At 44.7% G+C, this 19,291-nt stretch overlaps 1 protein-coding gene and 1 pseudogene across 2 annotated transcripts in view; both read left to right on the forward strand.

Annotated features, from left to right (window-relative positions):
• Positions 1 to 19,291, forward strand: part of FAXDC2 (fatty acid hydroxylase domain containing 2) — a 30,301-nt gene that overhangs the window by 5,169 nt on the left and 5,841 nt on the right. The window contains exons 2-6 of one of the 2 annotated variants that reach the window (XM_087429515.1): positions 9,995 to 10,042; positions 12,018 to 12,109; positions 12,241 to 12,344; positions 13,267 to 13,365; positions 15,374 to 15,495. In XM_087429515.1, coding sequence (XP_087285641.1) covers positions 9,995 to 10,042; positions 12,018 to 12,109; positions 12,241 to 12,344; positions 13,267 to 13,365; positions 15,374 to 15,495 — 465 coding nt within the window. The remainder of the gene's footprint in view (positions 1 to 9,994; positions 10,043 to 12,017; positions 12,110 to 12,240; positions 12,345 to 13,266; positions 13,366 to 15,373; positions 15,496 to 19,291) is intronic. The other variant, XM_004428609.3, reaches the window with a different exon arrangement.
• On the forward strand, positions 14 to 5,373 carry LOC147917213 (charged multivesicular body protein 1B2-like; annotated as a pseudogene).

Consider the following 19,291-nt stretch of genomic DNA (forward strand, 5'->3'; position numbering starts at 1 on the left):
TTTTTCTCCCCAAAGTCCCAGTACATAGTTGTATATATCATAGTTATAGAGTTATAGCTCTTCTGTGTGGGACACCACCTCAGCATGGCTTGATGAGCGATGAGTAGGTCTGCGCTCAGGATCCAAACCGATGAACTCCTGGCCCTGGAAACAGAGTGCGGGAACTTAACTGCCACGCCACCTGGCGGGCCCCTGGAGACACCATCTTAACCAGTTTTTTAGATAATCTTCCAGTGATAGTTGATTATTCTATGTATTATTCTATGCATACGTAAACAGCACACACACATATACATACACATGCACACATGTACACATACACACACATGCACACTTGCATATGTTCCACACATTGCTTTTTTCACTTAATATTTCTGGAGAGTACACACAAAGCTGCCTTATTCCTTTAATGGCTGCAGAATGTTTCATTACCGGAGGTACTATAATTTATTAAACCAGTCCTCTATTGGTGAAATTTGTTTCTATACTTTAGCCGTTGAAAACAATATCACAATGAACATCCTTGTATACACATAATTTTTTATATACAGGATTGTATAATAGAAAAAAAATCCTAAGAAGTATAACTGAGCATTAAATTTAACTCTGAGCTTACTGGCAGCCAAATGAAAAGGTGGAGGGGGACGGACCAAAATGATTGTCTAATTTTTTTGCATTCCATAAGAAAGCATACCACTTCTTCCAAAGAGGAAAACTTCTGTGCACTAATTTCTTCATAGGAATTTATCATCTGTATCCTCATAAAAAATGCACTTCTTCTTTTGGGGAACTAAATAATGGAGTAAGGAATATCTTTAGTGGTATTTTTAATATTCATATGGCAGATTGTTACATCTATCTTGATTTAAAAAAAAAAAAAGCATGGGGGGGGCTGGCCCCGTGGCATAGGGGTTAAGTTCGCACACTCCACTTCGGCGGCCTAGGGTTCATGGGTTTGGATGCCAGGTGCAGACCTACACACCGCTCATTAAGCCATGCTGTGGTGGCGTCCCACATACAAAAAATAGAGGAAAACTGGGACAGATGTTAGCTCAGGGACAATCTTCCTCAAACAAAAAGAGGAGGATTGGCAACAGATGTTAGCTCAGGGCCAATCTTCCTCACCAAAAAAAAAAAAAAAACAAAGTATGGTCTGACTAAAACCCAGCATTCCTTGAATAAGCTAAAATGAAATCTGGGAGGAAAAGGTTCAATTTTGAGGTTGGAGACCATGTATCCAAGAGCACAGAGAAGGCCTGGGCATTGTCCTCCTTTAAAGATTTCTTGGGCATGCCAGCTGTACTGTTCTACTCAGCATTTTCTTAGCCCAGACCTCCAGCCCATACTTTCAATATGGATTTTGGAATGACAGGTTTATATATCTAGACTGAGAGTTTCTCATTCATCTTTGCATCTCTATGGCTCCTTGCACATAGTAAGTTTTTCACAAACATTCCTGGAAGGAATGAATGTGCTTCTGAAGATCAAAGACCACGTCTCATTACCTTCACAAACTCTTGGCAAAGAGAATGGTGATGATAAGACACTGGGAAAAGGCAAGGATGAGACTGATTTTAAGTGAAGTTCCCATGGTATAACAGAGCAAAAAGAGTCCCGGAAGCTTAAAAAACAAACCACCCAAATGTGGCCTCAGCTTCCTTCCCAAACAGAATGGTTATCTCAACCGGTCAGCAGAGCCTTTCACACTTCCTAACAAGCCCTGAGGGAAAACCAGCTGGACTCGAAGCTTCCACCCGCCTGCAAGTGGTTTGCAGATATTTAGATCTCCAAGTCTTTCCCAACTTTCTTTGACATTCGGTTTGTTGTCGTTAAGACACTTGATAGGCTTAGCCCCAAAGATACCTAGCACCACTACCTTTCTCTTAGTGATCTGTGCTTTGGGGGACTCCAGGCAGGGGGCAAGCTGCAGGATTGAAAACAAGTCTGCCTCATCCCAGAATGCTATCTCTATGTGAAGGGTGGGATCTCTGAATGGGCACTTATCCGTCTTGAGCATGTGGGCCAAACTCACGATAGGCCCAACACGAATTGCTCAGGACGATGAAGGTGGAGAATAATCGTTATTTAAAGGAGAATTCTTTGGAATCCTCATAAACCCAGATTATGAAGTAACATGTGTTGTTCTGTGTGTGGGGCAGGGTGTTTACCATAGGTTTGGGCTGAGACTTCCCGTCCTGAAATGCTTGCTCAACTCTTTTTCTGGAAGCCTCAGGTGGTACGGAATATGACTGTAGAACCCCCCCAACACTCAAGTAAGCAAAGGGACCCTGCTGCCATCCTGTATCAGAACGAGGGGTGAACGCCTGCAGCTTCACTCTGTTACTTCTCTTCACTTGTTTTTCATGAGCACTCACAATGAGGTAGAACTCCACACCCACAAGCCACAACAGGTTCCCCTGCTGGCAGCCAGGCCACAGAGGGAGCTGGAGGAGGAAGCAGGGGTGGCAAAGGAGCAGACCTGGGGCTACAGAGTGTCTGATCCATTCCCCTGCCTCCAGGTGGGGGCTAGGCTGACGCCAGACCAAACATTCTGGTGCCTTTTCCTAAATCAGATGCTGTCTCCCTGACTGGGCATCAAATGTCCCAATATTTCTCCCTGAGAGGATTTTCCTCTGAGCTAACTGCATGCCTCCTGCTCTAATGTAGTTCACAGTGGAGATGGTGAGCAGCTCGCTCATCACCTCCTTCTAATGTCCAAACTCCTCAAACCCTGGAAGGCACTTTATAGGCCACCATTCTCTCTTCCTTTCTCCAGCCTAAACAATCTATGAGAAATGTGGGTCAAAAGGAAGCAATATTTCCTAAGGTCATAGCTGGTAAACATGCATCTAGAATGATAAAACCAAGGAAAATCATACACGAAAGAATAAACTATCTTGAGGCTGGCCCGGTGGTGCAAGCGGTTAAGTGCGCGTGCTCCGCTGCGGCGGCCTGGGGTTCGCCAGTTCAGATCCCGGGCGCGCACCGACGCACCGCTTGTTAAGCCGTGCTGTGGCGGCGTCCCATATAAAGTGGAGGAAGATGGGCACGGATGTTAGCCCAGGGCCAGTCTTCCTCAGCAAAAAGAGGAGGATTTGCAGATGTTAGCTCAGGGCCAATCTTCTTCACATACACACAAAAAAAAACCGGAATAAAATATCTTTAGAGATATGGGAAGCTGGGCCCTGATTCTGGCTTTGCCATCTATAAACTCTGGGAGGTCATCTGGCCTCCTTTGTCTAGGTTTCTTCATCCTTGTCACACGGCAGGACCAGCTGATTTATAATGTTCCTCATCAGCCAGATTATGACACTATTCGTTAGGAACAATAATAAGTGTTGGTGAGGATGTAGAGAAATTGGAACCCTCAGACATTGCTGTTGGGAAAGTAAAATGGTGCAACTACTTGGAAAACAGTTTAGCACTTCCTCAAAAGGTTAAAATAGTTACCCTATAACCCAACAATTCCACTCCTAGGCACATATCCAGGAGAAATAAAAACACATCCATACAAAAACTTGTGCATGAATGTTCATAGCATTATTCATAATAGCCACAAAGTGGCAACAACTCAAATGTCCATCAACAGAAGAATGGATAAACAAAATATGATATATCCATATAATGGAATGTTATTTGGCAATAAAAAAGAATAAAGTACGATACATGCTACCAAATGAATGAACCTCGAAAACGTTATGCTAAGTGAAAGATGCCAGTCACAAAGGACCCCATATTATATGATTCCATTTGTATGAAATGTCCAGAATAGGCAATTCCATAGAAACCAAAAGTGGATTAATGGTTGCCTAGGACTAGAGTGGAGGTGGGAGGATAGAGGGATTGGAAATTGATGGCTAAGGGGTGCAGGGTTTCTCTTTGGGGTAGTGAAAATATTCTAAAATCAATTGTGGCGATGAATGCACAACTCTGTGAATATACTAAAAGTCATAAAAAGGTACACATTAAAATGGGTAAATTGTATGGTATGTGAATTGTATATCAGTAAAGATATTTTTAAAAAGAAAGAACAAGAACAAATACAATTTTCAAGTCCTCTCAGAGTCACTAGCAGAGCACGTGGTCAAACTTTTGGATTCTTGCCATGCTGATGGGTGAGAAATAATATCTTATTGTAGTTCTAATTAGCATTTCTCTTATTATAGGGTAGGTTCAGCATCTATTCAATTCAAAGTTCATTTATATTGATTTCTCTTTCTCATATTCTAATTTCCCATATATATTTTTAGGTCTGTTTCTGGACTTTCTAATCTGTTATATGTGTCTGCCTATTCAGGTGCTAGCATCACATTTTTAATTGTTAAAGCTTTATAATAGAACAGGTAGTGGGCAACAAAGTCAAGCTGGATGGCATCTCAGGGCAAGTACAACCCCCAAGCACCCTCCCACCAAAGCCAGCCACTGTCCCAGGCTGTCACCTTCCCAGAAAAGGCAGGAAATATGGAGAAATATGTGGTTTCACATATGGATAAACACTTGAGGTTTGTTGCAAAAACACTTAATGGGAATGCCAAGAAATGTGTTAAAGACGAGACTGAAAAAGCCAAGATTAAAAAATCAACAGAAGTCGCAAGAATACATGCTGAAGACGCAAACCGTCAGGAAAACCAAGCTATTAATTTCTTGAGAACAAGGGCCGGGGTTGAGGCTGTGGCAGCCTGAGACCAAACTGCAGGAAAAACGAGCAGAGGCAAGTCTGTAGCAGGTGTCATCAGATCTATGGATGCTGTGTTGAGGAGGAGGAATCTGGACAACAGATTTCTCCCTTGAAAAGGCATCTGTTGAAATCTGAATACCGGTTTGAAACACTGGAGGTTCAAACGCAACAAATGGAGGACAAAATGAGTAGCGCTACAACCCAAACAACACCCCCAAACAAGAGGGTATGCTGCCTCAAGAAATGGCAGATGACACTGGCCTTGATCTCAGTGTGGAGCCACCACCACAGGGGCAGACAGGTGGTGTGGGCACAAGAACAAGATGAACTGTCAGAGACACACCCACCTCCTTGATCAAGGGCAATGGTAAGAACTGGTGCCAAACTGCTGCTTCTGGAAGAGCCCTGGCCTGTATATGGGGATGTGATGCACTAGAGCTGCCCTGCAAACACCACCTGTGCCTGTAGGCTTATTGGTCTACAACGCTTTCTTTCGGCTTGCTGTGCTTTTCGAATACCTTGGGAAATCCCAGACAGTTTCTACCTTACCAGATTTAATAGTTCTATATCGTATGTGTATAAGTGTGGGGGACATATTTTTGTGTTTTTGACAGTACTGGAACTAGCTTGTTGTAAACGAAACTTACAAATCCTCAAAACTTAGATCAAAACTCTGGTACCAAAGTACTATGTAATCTACCTAGAATAAAGGTTTTTACTTTTTAATTCAAAGTAATTTATCTCTGTATGAATTGACTTGTGATGCATAAAAATAAAAGCAGGGAGGGGCTGGCCCAGTGGCATAATGGTTAAGTTCAGCGTGCGTTACACTTCAGAGGCCTGGGTTCACAGGTTCGGATCCTGGACGCGGATATATATCACTTGTCACCCACGCTGTGGCGGTGACCCACATACAAAATAGAGGAAGATTGGCACAGATGTTAGCTCAGGGCAAATCTTCCTCAAGCAAAAAAAAAAAAAGGAGGATTGGCAACAGACGTTAGCTCAGGGCTAAACCTCCTCAGCAAAAAAATAAATAACAAAAAATAAAAGCAGGGAAAAGCACATTTAATATGTTTACATGGCGGAAAACAGCTCATTCAGCATATATGATGGACAATGCCATTTTTCTGTGGTTTTTGTTTATTTATTTTGCTAAGTAGAGATGCAATTTTTTTTTTTCTTTTTTTGTGTGTGAGGAAGATCAGCTCTGAGCTAACATCCATGCCAATCCTCCTCTTTTTGCTGAGGAATACCGGCCGTGAGCTAAGATCTATTGCCAATCCTCCTCCTTTTTTTTCCCTTTTTCTCCCCAAAGCCCCAGTAGATAGTTGTATGTCATAGTTGCACATCCTTCTAGTTGCTGTATGTGGGACACGGCCTCAGCATGGCCGGACAAGCGGTGCGTTGGTCTGCACCTGGGATCCGAACTCGGGGCCGCCAGTAGCGGAGCGTGCGCAATTAACCGCCAAGCCAGGGGGCCGGCCCAGCAGTTAGTTTTTAATCAGTGTTCATCACCTTTTAGCAATGAAATTTTTATCCAGGAATTTAATGACTACTGTTTGGATTCTGTAAATTTAAAAAATTCTTTTCATTTGATCATTTTCTTGTTTTTTTTTTGTGAGGAGAACTAGCCCTGAGCTAACATCCGATGCCAATCTTCCCCTTTTTTCTTGAGGAAGAGTGGCCCTGAGCTAACATCCGTGCCCATCTTCCTCTACTTTATATGGGATGCAGGCACAGCATGTCTTACCAAGAGGTGCTTTGGTGTGCTCCTGGGATCCGAACCTGCGAACCCAGGGCCCACCAAAGCGGAGCACGCGCACTTAACTGCTTGCGCCACCGGCCAGCCCCTGATCATTTTCTTTTTATATAACTAGGAAAATTCTGCAACATTGCATTAGAAAATAAAAATGAGGGGCTGGCCCCGTGGCTTAGTGGTTAAGTGCTCACGCTCTGCTACTGGCGGCCTGGCTTTGGATCCGGGTACGCACCAAGCCACCGCTTGTCTGGCCATGCTGAGGCGGCATCCCACATACAGCAACTAGAAGGATGTGCAACTATGACATACAACTATCTACTGGGGCTTTGGGGAGAAAAAGGGAGAAAAAAGGAGGAGGATTGGCAATAAATGTTAGCTCAGGGCCAGTCTTCCTCAGCAAAAAGAGGAGGATTGGCATCAGATGTTAGCTCAGGGCTGATCTTCCTCACAAAAAAAAAAAAAGAAAGAAAAGAAAAGAAAAATGAACAAATCGTAACTTCTCCACTTTTTAAGTATTAGTTTTATTAAGTCTCCCAGAAAGATTTATCCTGTCATCCTTTCAAATGGAGATCTCAAACACTTTCCTAATGATTCTCCTAGCCAATTCTTGTTGGGATGCATTTCAAAAGGAGGTTACTGCATGGCATTCATATCTATTTACTTTTCCATAGAAATGTTGATTGGTTTCAGAAATATCTTGGTCCTTGTTTTTATATCAACAAACAAATAATAACAATACAAAAGTGAACCAACTGAAGTTAGAACTACTCCTTAAGTCCTGGTTAAATTATTCTTTTATAGCAACAACTCTTTAATAGCTTGAAGAAATGCAGAGAATAAATAGGTTTTTACAAAGCTTTACAATACATTTTTGTGTTTGCTGGGCCTCATATCCCTCGCTCCTCCTCTTCACTATCCTTCCTCCGTTCTGGTGTGTTTTTTTTGGCTATTCTTGCTTATTTGTTTCTCTGTATAAATTTTAGAATCAGTTCATCTGATTCCAGGAACAACACAAACAAAGAAACCTGTTGGCATTGGTATTGAGATAACTTCGAATTTATAAATTAATTTAGGGGAAATTCTTGTTTTTATGATGCTGGGTCTTACCATCCAGTTACATGCTGTGTCTTTCTGTTTCTTCAAGTCCACTTTTGTGTCTTTCAGGAGTATTTTAAAATTTCCTCGTCTAGATTTTGCACATTTCTTGTTAAAGTTACTAGGTATTTTATCTTTTTTTGTTGTCTCATCCACCATTTCTTCTAACTAGTTGTTTATATATATGTATATATATAGGCTATTGACTTCTTTAATTTATTTATTTTATTTTTGTGAGGAAGATCAGCCCTGAGCTAACATCCATGCCAATCCTCCTCTTTTTGCTGAGGAAGACTGGCCCTGGGCTAAGATCTGCGCCCATCTTCCTCCACTTTATATGGGACGCCGCCACAGCATGGCCGGACAAGCGGTGCGTAGGTGTGCACCCAGGATCCAAACCCAGGCCTCCAGCAGTGGAGCGCACACACAACCACTGTGCCATGGGGCCGGCCCCAGACTATTGATTTCTGAACCTTAATTTTGCATCTTACTAGCTTGTTAAATTGTATTATTGTTCATGGTAGTTTTGCAATTGATTCTCTTGAATTTTCCAGGTATACCATCATATTATCTAAAAATAGTGATAGTTTTACCTCTTCCTTCCCAATTCGTTACCTCTGCTTATTTTCTCTTGTCTAATTGCATTGACGAATACCTCATTTAATGTTAAACAGTAGTGGTGATTGTGAACATAATTCTCTTGTTCTGGACTTTAATAGGCATGTGCTATCTTAAATTCTAATCCCAATTCCAAGCCCAGTTACTCTCCATCCCAACCCTGAAGCCTTTCCCAGCCATTCGCTTCCCAGTTCGGGCTTTGTCTACCATCCTATATTGCTAGGTTTGGTCCCCACGCGACTAAAAGCAATCTGAGGGCAGTGGCCTGGTCATAGACTTCCCTGACTGCCCACAGCATCCACCCAAGGCCGTGGGGCCTTGCACAGAGTAGGTCCCCAACGAATCGTGCTTGGTTGATTAAACTAGGTGAGGTGAATTTCACTGTGTTGGTCTAATCTCCCCCAGTCTGGGAGACTTAGGGAAGTGCTGTCCTGAAGCAATCCAACCTTCCAGCTTCCGTTTCCTGCCAGGAGGAGAGGATGGGAGTTGGGAGTAGGTGAGAAGAACATTTTCTAGAGCCAGGCTCTGCCCCCTGCACCTCCGATGATCGCCAGTTTTCATCTCACTCTCCTACTGTTATCTTCACCAACCCACAGCACACAGCTTATCTAGCCTGGGTTGGCAGTAAAGTCCTCAGAACCACCTCGGCAACAAGTCTAAAATGCAGTTTCCTAGACTCCACACTAAGAGATTCTGATTTGGAGTGTAGCTTGGAGATCTGAGTGTCAGCAAACCCCTAGGTGACTCTGATATAGAGATTCCTGAGGCACATCTGGGGAAAACACTGGCTCAAGGAACCGAGTCCTCTGCTTGATTCATCCTCTGCACATATGCGAAGCACCTACTGTGCGAAGGCCCAAGGAAGATACACAGAGCCTGTCCTCCAGGCTATTGCCACCTCCCAGCAGAGGTCACACGAGTGGAGACACTACTGTTATCCCCATTTTGCAGCTAAGGAAAGAGGCTCAGAGAGGATAATCTGACCAATGTCACAAGACTAGTAAGTGATAGACACAATTGAGATACTGCTTCTTGAGAAAGGTGTCAGATTCTGAAGCTTATTGTCTTAATGATTTCTGTGTATAAATATATCTATCTTTTGAGTCACGTCGAACAGTTTACAAAATGCTTCAGTTTCAACAGATCCAGCCCCTGTGCGGTAACCTGACCTCACAGAGGTAGAGGGAGCTGTCCCATCAAGTCAGGGGCAGAGGCTGGCCGCAGCCCTGGTTCCTTGGGGCCACAGGCCATCTGTCAGCAGTTATGGTGCAGTGGGAGTTCAGGGGACAGATTTCTTCTGGATGAGGCAGGGTCATACTGAAGCAGAGGGTGAAGCTATTCAAAAGAATCATCACAGCCCGTCTCCTAGAAAGCCAATTACAGCAGACAATGGCCCATTGCCAAACCTCCTGATTCGTATTACTGGTGCCCAGACCAATTCAATCTCTGGAGGTGGGGCCCAGACAGAGGTGCTTTTTTTAACTCCCCAAGTGATTTTAATGAGTAGCCAGCATTAGAAATCACTGCTAGCCATTCACCTTGACTTTCTCCATTCCCTATTTCCTTAGTTGCAAGTGAAAATGACATCTAGGGGCCGGTGCAGTGGCATAGGCCCCGTGGCATAGTGGATAAGTTTGGTGTGCTCCGCTTCGGCGGTCCAGCTTCATAGGTTATGTCCTGGGTGCAGACCTACACCACTCATCAGCCATGCTGTGGCGGTGACCCACATACAAAATAGAGGAAAACTGGCACAGATGTCAGCTCAGGGTGAATCTTCCTCAGCAAAAAAAAAAAAAATACTTAAAATGACATCCAGACTCATCTGTACTTTCTCATTCCAGATGAAGGGAGAAGCTGGAAGTACGCTACATAATGAGAAGCCCAAGCAGGTAAATGCCAGCACCCCACCCACCCAACTGGTAAGAACGTAGCCAGTCGCTCTTTCCGTAGCTGCACTTGCTGCATTTCTGATGTCTCTCCCAAGGTTTAGGGGTAGCTGACACATTGGTAAAGTGCTCATGTCAATAGATGAGCAGAGACCACTTGACTCCAAAATGCCTTATAACCAAAGCCCCTTTGCCTGCAGGAGGGAGCACGCCTCCATTGTCTCTTGGCTCTTAGAATGCCGCCTCTCCAGGCCTTTGGAACCACCCCTTTCTATAACTGCTCTGGGAAAGAGAGAGGCCCGCTGGGGGCTGGAGACTGGGGCTGGGAACCAGCTCTTGACCCCAGCTACCTTCTGCACTGCGTGCTCCCCCGCTTCACAGAGCCCTTTGTCCTGTATGTATTCTCTTCACTTGGGCAGCTGGAGAGAGAGAAAACACGACCATCTCTGACAAAATATCTAATCCTATACATGAACTTGAGGTTTTAAATTTGACTTAGCTTGATTTGATTAAATTAAAATGAAAAATTCCTAGTGAGTCTGGAAAAGTTCCTGAAAAGGGTCCTCTAAATCCTAAAAAAGGAATAATTGGAATAGTCCAAAGTAACCTGTCTGACAAGCTTCAAATGGCCTGTGTAAAAGAACAAGTTCCTCTGGTCCTGCCGATTCACCCCTCAGAGAGAGAGAGAAGCTCATTTCCAGAGCTCAGGACCCCAGTGAGCACTAGCCCTTCGAAAACTTTTGTCTGGCCATGGAAAATGACTTACTTCTTTTTGGTCTTTTGATCAAAAGTGGGACGGGGTAAGCTGAGAAGAAAAGATTCATTGCAGATTCAGGTGCCTCTGAACCGGGCAGTCAAAACAATCTGCTCCTTCAGATCTCAAAGGTCTGGATTAAAACGTAGTATCCTATTAGATCAGCCTTCTCCCACAACTCCCCCCACCCCCACCCCCTATACATGGCCCATTCACTAACTGCAGGTTAGCCCCAGCCACACACCTATAGCGACCACCATCTCCAGTTCTCTCCCATGAAAGAACACGAGCAGACTCTATCTGGGCTTAGAAACATAGGATGTAAGGGACATTTGTAATTCCTGTCCATGGTACAACGGAAATTGGTGACACAACCGGCAGCCAGGGTTTTCTTTCTCCAAGTCTGGGATCTTCTTTTTTGATCATTGAGCTTGCAATGATCTCTGCTTTAGGATTTTGGAGGCTCACATATGAGGACCTCCCAGTGATTGCCAGTAGTCTATTCTTTGCCCCTAGAACGGTTCAACGTCCTGTCCAGCTGGCAATCCAGGCTAATCTCCCTGGAAGGCAGAAGAATTACTAAAAGTCAGAATATGTGTTCATTCACTCTTTTCTTCAAGGGCAAGAGGGTGGTGGGGATGGGAAAACAGGCCCGGCCCATGAACACAGTGAAGTCCCTACGTCCTCATCAAGGCTTCTGCAGTTCCTTCTGTGATGGCTGCCTCAGCCTTGCCTGCCCGCTGGAATTAGCCAGGGAGCTTTCACAGACGTGGAGACCCAGATCCCACCCCAGAGGCTCTTATGTGATTAGGTTGGGGAGGAGCCTGGGCATCGGGATTTTTAAAAAGCTCCCAGGTGATTCCAATGTGTAGATAATGGGCATCTCTGTTCAACAAGAGGACTGGTGATGAAACCCCACAGCTGTTGGAGGCTCACCTCTCCTCTGAGTGATAAAATTGCCTGCTAGTTTCTCTGGAGTCTGGTTTGTTCCCTCCCCTCCCCCAACCTTGAGCTCTAATTTTCATAAACACACCCATATGCAGCCTGACAGCTCTTGATAAGGAGGAGCCTCCCACAGAAGCTGGGAAAAGGTCAGCAGATGTGCTGTGCCATGCTGGGGTGTGGAAGTCCTGATAGTGCGTCACTCCTGTCAGGCGGCAGCAGTGAGCTGCCTGTGAAGGCAGGAGGCTTGCTGCGGCCTGACACTTTCTTGTCCTCCCCTAGGAGGGACACATCTGGGGCTCCATGAGGAGGACGGCTTTCACCCTGGGTTCTGGCCTTCTCTTGCTTGTGGCCTTCTGGAACTCAGTGACGTGGTGAGTCTGCTTGGCCAGCTTTAATTCAGGACCTGGGAGCAGTGTCATGGTGGTCTGGGGGTAGAACATGGAGTCACCAGCTGTCCGCCCACCAGTCTTAAGCCAGAAACCTGAATGATTTTTCTTCCAAGGCATCTTCAGAGATTTTGGGGTGCTTCTGGCTACTTTTGGCAAGCCCAATGGGAGAGGTTGCTGTCTACATTCGAAGGAAAGGAATGGATCCTCTACATTTTAGGTGAGGTTCCCAGACCACCAGCACGTAGGGCTTGGGTACATGATTATAGTTTAATTCTTTTTCTATTGTTTCACTCTCTACTTTGGGACTTCTCAGCTTGTATGCCAAAGAATATGGACTTAAAGTTTGAGACAGTGGTAACCCCAAAGAGTGCTAAACTTGTGGGCAATCTGGAATGGGTGTCTAAGGATATCTATGAAAGAAATGTGAGAAGTTGAGACCCCTCCTGCCCAAAAAAAATTAAAAAATGAGAAAAGAAATAGTTTGTGTGAAAAATGAATGCATGTTTAGAGCAATAATCCTGCTTCCAGATGTCAGGTCCACAAGTACAGAGAGCTGCTCTATCTCTTGTGAAGTTGCGTCCTTGCACCTGGCATAGTCTAGCTCTCAGGGCTTGACAGCAAGCGGTCAATCAATAAATATTTACTGACAGTATGAAGGGCTCAAAACAAGCCTAAGAAAATGTGGTGGAAGAAAAAGGCCATTTCAACACAGCTGTTTATGACAGCATTATCTACAATAGTGAAAGTCCTCAATCATACATTTATTCACATAATTTATTATTATGATTCACAATCATAAATATTATTCATAATAATATTTATTAATGTTACTCTGTGCCCAACTTGTACGGAGGATAAGAGATATTTAAGATAAAATGTTTGTCTACCCCATCAAAAAACTATGCCACAGTCTGGAAGGGGAGATAAAAAAGTGTCAATTGTCACAAAGCAAAAGTACAAATAAAATGTTCCTGCCTATTGTTTTCAGCTAGAAGGAGAACTCTGAAAATGAGCTGAACATTACATATGACAGGTTCAATGGAATCTTAAGCAGTCATTGAAAAGAACAATACAGGGGCTGGTCCTGTGGCATGGTGGTTAAGTTCGGCGTGCTCTGTATTGGTGGCCTGGGTTCGCAGGTTCAGATCCCAGGCGTGGACCTACACCACTCGTCAGCCATGCTGTGGCAGTAACCAACGTGCAAAACAGAGGAAGATTGGCACAGATGTTAGCTCAGGGTGAGTCTTCCTCAAAAAAAAACTATGCAGATTGTGAACATATATGGAGAAAGTTGTGGGAAAACATTTCGTATATTTATGTTACAATGGTAGGAAAACTAACCTATCACCTCGGTGATAAGCAAATACCAGAGAGATAAAAAGTTTTCAATTTTAAGTGTTAGCACTGGAAGAAAGTTCAAGATCATCTCTTGTTGTGGTTTTCATTCTGTTCCTCAAGGAGCCTTTGGATTTCCAAGTGGGCAGCCACCCTGAAGAATGGCCCACTAGGCAACTACCAACCTAACATTTTTTTTCCAAAATAAAAAAGTTTGTTATTTTTGAGAATAAAAATAAATACATGCTCATTGTTAAAAATAAAAGTCAGCCAAATCAAATAAGCATAAAGAAGGTGAAAATCACCTACTCTCCCATATCCAAGAAATAACCACATTAATATATTAATATAAATCTCTTATATATTGGATATACGGTTGAACTTATAAGGTATCAACTATTTTTTTAACAGTTTTTTCCTATCGAATAGATTGTAGACATCTTTCCATGTCGATTAATGTTTTAAGCTGCCCAATCTATTCCACTGCATGGAAATACTCTAATCTATTTGGTCCATTCTTACTAATGGACATTTAGGCTGTTTCACTGTGATTTTTAAAAAATGCTATGATGGTCATTTTTTCTTTCTCTCTGTCTTTCTGTCTCTGTCTTTCTGTCTTTGTCTCTCTGTCTCTCTCTTTTTTTTCACTTCAGATACTGCCAAATTGCCCTCTAGGATGTTTGTGCCAATCATGTTTCCCCACAGTGCTGGCCGAGTATTTTTCAGGTATCAATTGTCACAAGGCACTGTGGTTGATGGAGCAAGAAGGGTACTGGAGGAGGGATACAGAGACACAGAGTTCAGTAGAACATCCTTGCCCCTTGGGATGTTGAATTTAGAGGAGGAGGCAAAACACGGACAAATAAAGTTAATAGTACAGGAGTCAGGTAACACTGCAACGTCTCTTGAATAACTGCCAGTTGCAGTGGACCAAGTGCTTGTTTGTTCACAGCTGGAGATCAGGGGTACTTGGAATGACTTCATGGAAAAATGGGATGTGGAGCAAAAACCACATCTAAATTTTAAGTCTTGATCAGCATTTTCTGAAATATCCTGTGGAACATCAGTGCTGCAGGATGTTAATAGGTGGGGTGGCCATATAATTTATCATCCAAATAGGGACACTTGTGAGAGTAAATGAGGTGTTATGAATAGTTATGCTGGAATGATGATGTAAATTGAAATTGTCCTGGGCAAACAGGGATGCAGGGCCACCCTGTTCTTAGGTGTTCTGAGAAAACAGAATTCTAGGGTAAAAAAAGCCTGGGAAAGGTTGAGTTTAACCAAGTCGACAGGTTTCTCCACTGCAGGAATTCTCAAGCTGTTAACACAGTAGTCTGGACCATGACTCTCCAAGAGAGAAGGGTATGAAGACTGTTTAACCAAGGAGCCCCTTGAGAGATGAGTTCTCCACTTGGGGAAATGCTGATTAGACACCTGATGTCCCACTGCTCCGTTAGCAGGGTAATAGGGATTAGGTCCCTGATGGACTCCTAGTCCAGTGCTCGTTGTGAACCATACCATACCAAGCACTTCCTTTGCTTCTCCCTTCCTTGGCAATTCATAAATGGTTCGATGGGCACAGACGCCCAAATGTCAACCTAAATCCATTTATATTTTAGAGTGTATCTTAACATAATTATTTTTTGTCCCCAACCACCTACAAGGTTGTTGTCCTCATTTTACAACTAAGAAAATAAATAGAGACACTCCTTAAGTGACCTGTCCAAGTTCCCACAGCTAGTTTGTCACCCCAGGACTAAAGGTAGGCCCCCTGGCCCCGAGCACCAAGACCTCCCTGGCAAGAGACTGCCTACAATGCAGCCTTTGTCACCATCGAGAGTGTGTTCACTTAAACATGTGTGGGAACCTGAAGTTGCCCTGATTCTCTCCTCTGCTTCCCAACCTTAGGTGCCACCCAAGTGCCCACTCTGCTCTTCTGGAGCTTCAGTGGGCTTCTACTGGTGGTTGACACGACCGGAAAACCTAACTTCATCTCCCGCTACCGAATTCAGCTTGGCAAGAACGAACCAGTAAGTGTTGCTGCAGCTTCTCCTGTCAAAGCACAGAAAGCGAGAGCTCAAGCCACACTCTCCAAATCCTCACCGCTGGCCCAGGAGAAACCACGGCCAGTGGGAGCCAAGTCACTGTGGGCAAGGCTCCCCCAACTCAGAAGGTTAGAGAGAGGAAGTAATTTGCCCCAAATCTCAGAGCCAGCTGGTCAAGACTAATGTTCTGGTCTTCTGATTCCCAGCCCCGGCTCTGTACCTGCCTGTGCTGCCCCACAGCACTGCAGTCAGCACTGTGGGAACAGAAATGTTTGTCTTAGCCTGGCACTGGGCTGAGTCCCAGGGATGTCAGGCCGCTCCCCCGCATCCGTGGGAGCAGGGACAACAATGGCTGGATGATGGAATCATGGGTGACGGCTGTCGTGAGCAAGGGAGACAGCTGCTGAAACAATGGCTAACCCCATTATTATAGGTGGATGCTATGGAATCCAAATGTGTGGGTGGTGGTTGTTTTTAAGTAGGTCCTCCTTCCCAATTATTCACTTCAACCAATAGTGCATAGTTTATTCGTGATAACAAGGCCCAGATCCTGCTTATGAGGAACTGCTGGCCCAGTAGGGGAGAGAAGGCCAGCACACACATCTCAGACTTACATAGCCCCGGGAAGTGAGCCCCACTGCTCCCAGAGCCCGGCTTGCCTGCGTGGTGCTCTGACAACCTCCAGGAGCCTTTTCTTACACAACAAGGAAGAAGTTGATTCTTGAAACCCAGATTCTTTCCCCAGCTCCACCCAAACCACACCTTGGCTTCTTTTCCAGGCAAGACAATCATCTCTGAATTATCTGCCCTGGTGCCTGGATGAGTCACCTCAGCTCTCAGGGCAGTGTGCCCCAGCCCAGCACTCCAGAAAGCAGAATGGGTGAAAAACAGTGCCCCTGACCCAGGCTTTCAGAACAGCCCCCTCCTGAAGCAGAGTTGCTAGCCTGGCTCCCAGCCCCCCTCACTTGAGATAATAGCTGCCAGCCGGCTTCCCACGGCATGGACTGGGGCCTAAGCATTCAAGCCAGTGCTTGATGCTGAGAGCCCTTCACCTGTCGGACCACAGTGATCTCCTTACCTGGCACCATTGATTAAATGCTTATATCTTCAAGGCCAATGACTGTAATCACCTTCATCGTTCAGATGAGGAAACAGAGGCTTTGAGATATGGCATGGGTAGAACCATGATTCACCCTCAAGCTTTCTGAATCCAGGGTTTGTGCTCTTAGCCACCAGGCCACACCAGCTCTCAAGAATATCACCTAACACGTAACATTTCACAGTCTACAATGATTGGAGGACCACACTGGGAAGGTCTTGTTGCATTTTGCAGAAGCTGAGGTCAGAAAGGTGCAGTAACTAGCTCAAGACTGCTACTAGGAAACAGAGCCAGGGCCTGTCTCATCTGATTCCAGGTCCAGGGCTCCTACACTGTGTGCACCCTCAGGTGGGCACACAAGTAAGAAGGAAGCCCCAGAGGCCATTTTGTTTTTGACCGGTTCCAAGAAGGCCTGACCCCAGACCTAAGACATCAGAAACAGATTCTCAAGTGGGACCTGAAGGCTGCCAGCATTCATAAGACTCCATTCCTTGTCTGTTTACTTTCCCATTGTCCTGGATAGCTAGTTCACACCTTCTCTTCTCTCCACAAATCCCCAATGCCTCCTCCCCTGACCTCCTCCAAGAGGAAGGCCTTGCTTCCTACTTCACTAGGTAAATTGGAGCAAGCAGAAGAGAGCTCACCCAGACTTCCACCACATCAGCCTACGAGCAGCGCCTGCACACAGATGCTCTGCCTTCCCACCCGATACAGCGCGTGAACCCTCCTGGCTCCTCTCTGTAGCCCATTCCTCCACTCTCTGTGCACTACATCCATCACCTCTCGTTTCCTCCAGGAAACTGCTCCAGCAATTCTCCCTTCTCCTTCTTTTTTTTTTTTTTTTATAATTTTTATTTATTTATTTATTTATTTTTCCCCCAAAGCCCCAGTAGATAGTTGTATGTCATAGTTGCACATCCCTTCTCCTTCTTGTATCTTTTTTTTTTTTTTTTCCTCCCTCTCCTAGATTATTCCTCTCTGGATTAATATAAACATGCTGTAATTTTTCTTTCTTTCTTTCTTTCTTTTTTTGTGATGAAGATTGGCCCTGAGCTAACATCTGCCAATACTCCTCTTTTTGCTGAGGAAGACTAGCCGTGGGCTAACATCCATGCCCATCTTCCTCCACTTTATATGGGACGCTGCCACAGCATGGCTTGCCAAGCAGTGTGTGGGTGTGCACCTGGGATCTGAACCTGCGAACCCCGGGCCGCCGCAGCGGAGCGCGCGCACTTAACAGCTTGCGCCACCGGGCCGGCCCCCATGCTGTAATTTTTCCCATCTTCAAACCAAACCAAACAAAAAACCCTTGACTCCATCTCCCGTACTCACTACCATTTGTTTTTGCTCCCCTTTGCAGCTAAGCTCTTTGAAGTTGTTGTCTATACAGTTTTCAATTCCTGTCTGTCCACTCTCTATTTCCCAACATTTTGTAATGATGAAAAATTGTAAGCATACATACAGAAGTTGAAAAAGTAGTACAATGATCACTCATTTATACATCACCTAGATTCACCAGTTTTAAACATTTTCTAGTATTTGTTTTATCTGTATGTAAAAATATAAATATTTATGCATCTATAATTTTTTGCTTAACCATTTGAAAGTAAGTTCCAGACATTATAAAACTTCACCCTAAATCCTTCAGCCTTCATCTCCCAAAATAATCACAAAACCATCATCTCCCCTCCTCTGTGAACCTCCTCCAATCAGGCCTGCACCCTCACCGGTCCACCGAAATTGCTCTCCGCAAGGTCACCCAGTGTTCTTGTCTCATGAGACCTACCGGGAGCGTTTTCCCAGCTGCTCATTCCCTCATCCCTGTTATATCTTCTTATGCCTGGCTTCCAAGACACCCCACTCTCTTGGTTCTCCTCCCATCTCACTAGTCACTCCTTCACAGTCTCCTTTCTGGTTCCTCTTCTTCTCCCCAGCCTTTTAATGTTGAGTGCCCTAGGGCTCAGGCCTCAGTCTTCTTCTCTATCTTCATTCCCTCAGTTATCTCTTCCAGTGTCATGACTTTAAATACAATCTATATGCTGACAGCTCACAAGTTTATATCTCTAGCCCAGAACTCTCGCCTGAATTCCATGCTCAAATACCCACTGTCTCTTTGACATCTCCACATCGATGTCTAATGGACATCTCCAATCCAATGTGTCCCAAAGAGAGTTTCTGATCTCCTCTGCAAGGCCAATGCCACTCACAGCCTCCCCATTCTGAGTTGATGGCAATTCCACTCTTTAATTGCTTAGGCCAAAAGCCTTGGAGTCATCACTGACTACTCTCTTTCCCTCATACTCCACATCCAATCTATCAGGAAACCCTACTGGGTCTATTTCCAACATAGATCCAGAATCTGACCACTTCTCACTCCCTCCATTGCTACGACCCTAGTCTGAGCCACCATCCTCTTTTTTGTATTATTGTAGTTCTAATTGGTCTCCCTATTTCTATTCTTGCTCCCCTACAGTCTATTCTCAACAGAGTAACCCTGTAAGATTTTGTCACTTCTCTGCTCACAACCCTGCAATGACTCCCCATTTCTCTTGGAGTAAAAGCCAAAGTGCTCACAATGGCCTACAAAGCCCTATATGCTCTGGCTCCTCCCCATCTCTTTGAGCTCACCACCTACTTCTCCCCACCTTACCCGCTCACTCTTCTCCAGCCAAGTATGCCAGA

This window comes from Ceratotherium simum, chromosome 4 (assembly GCF_057802395.1).
Source record: "Ceratotherium simum simum isolate JZ-2026a chromosome 4, ASM5780239v1, whole genome shotgun sequence".
NCBI classification, from domain to species: domain Eukaryota; kingdom Metazoa; phylum Chordata; class Mammalia; order Perissodactyla; family Rhinocerotidae; genus Ceratotherium; species Ceratotherium simum.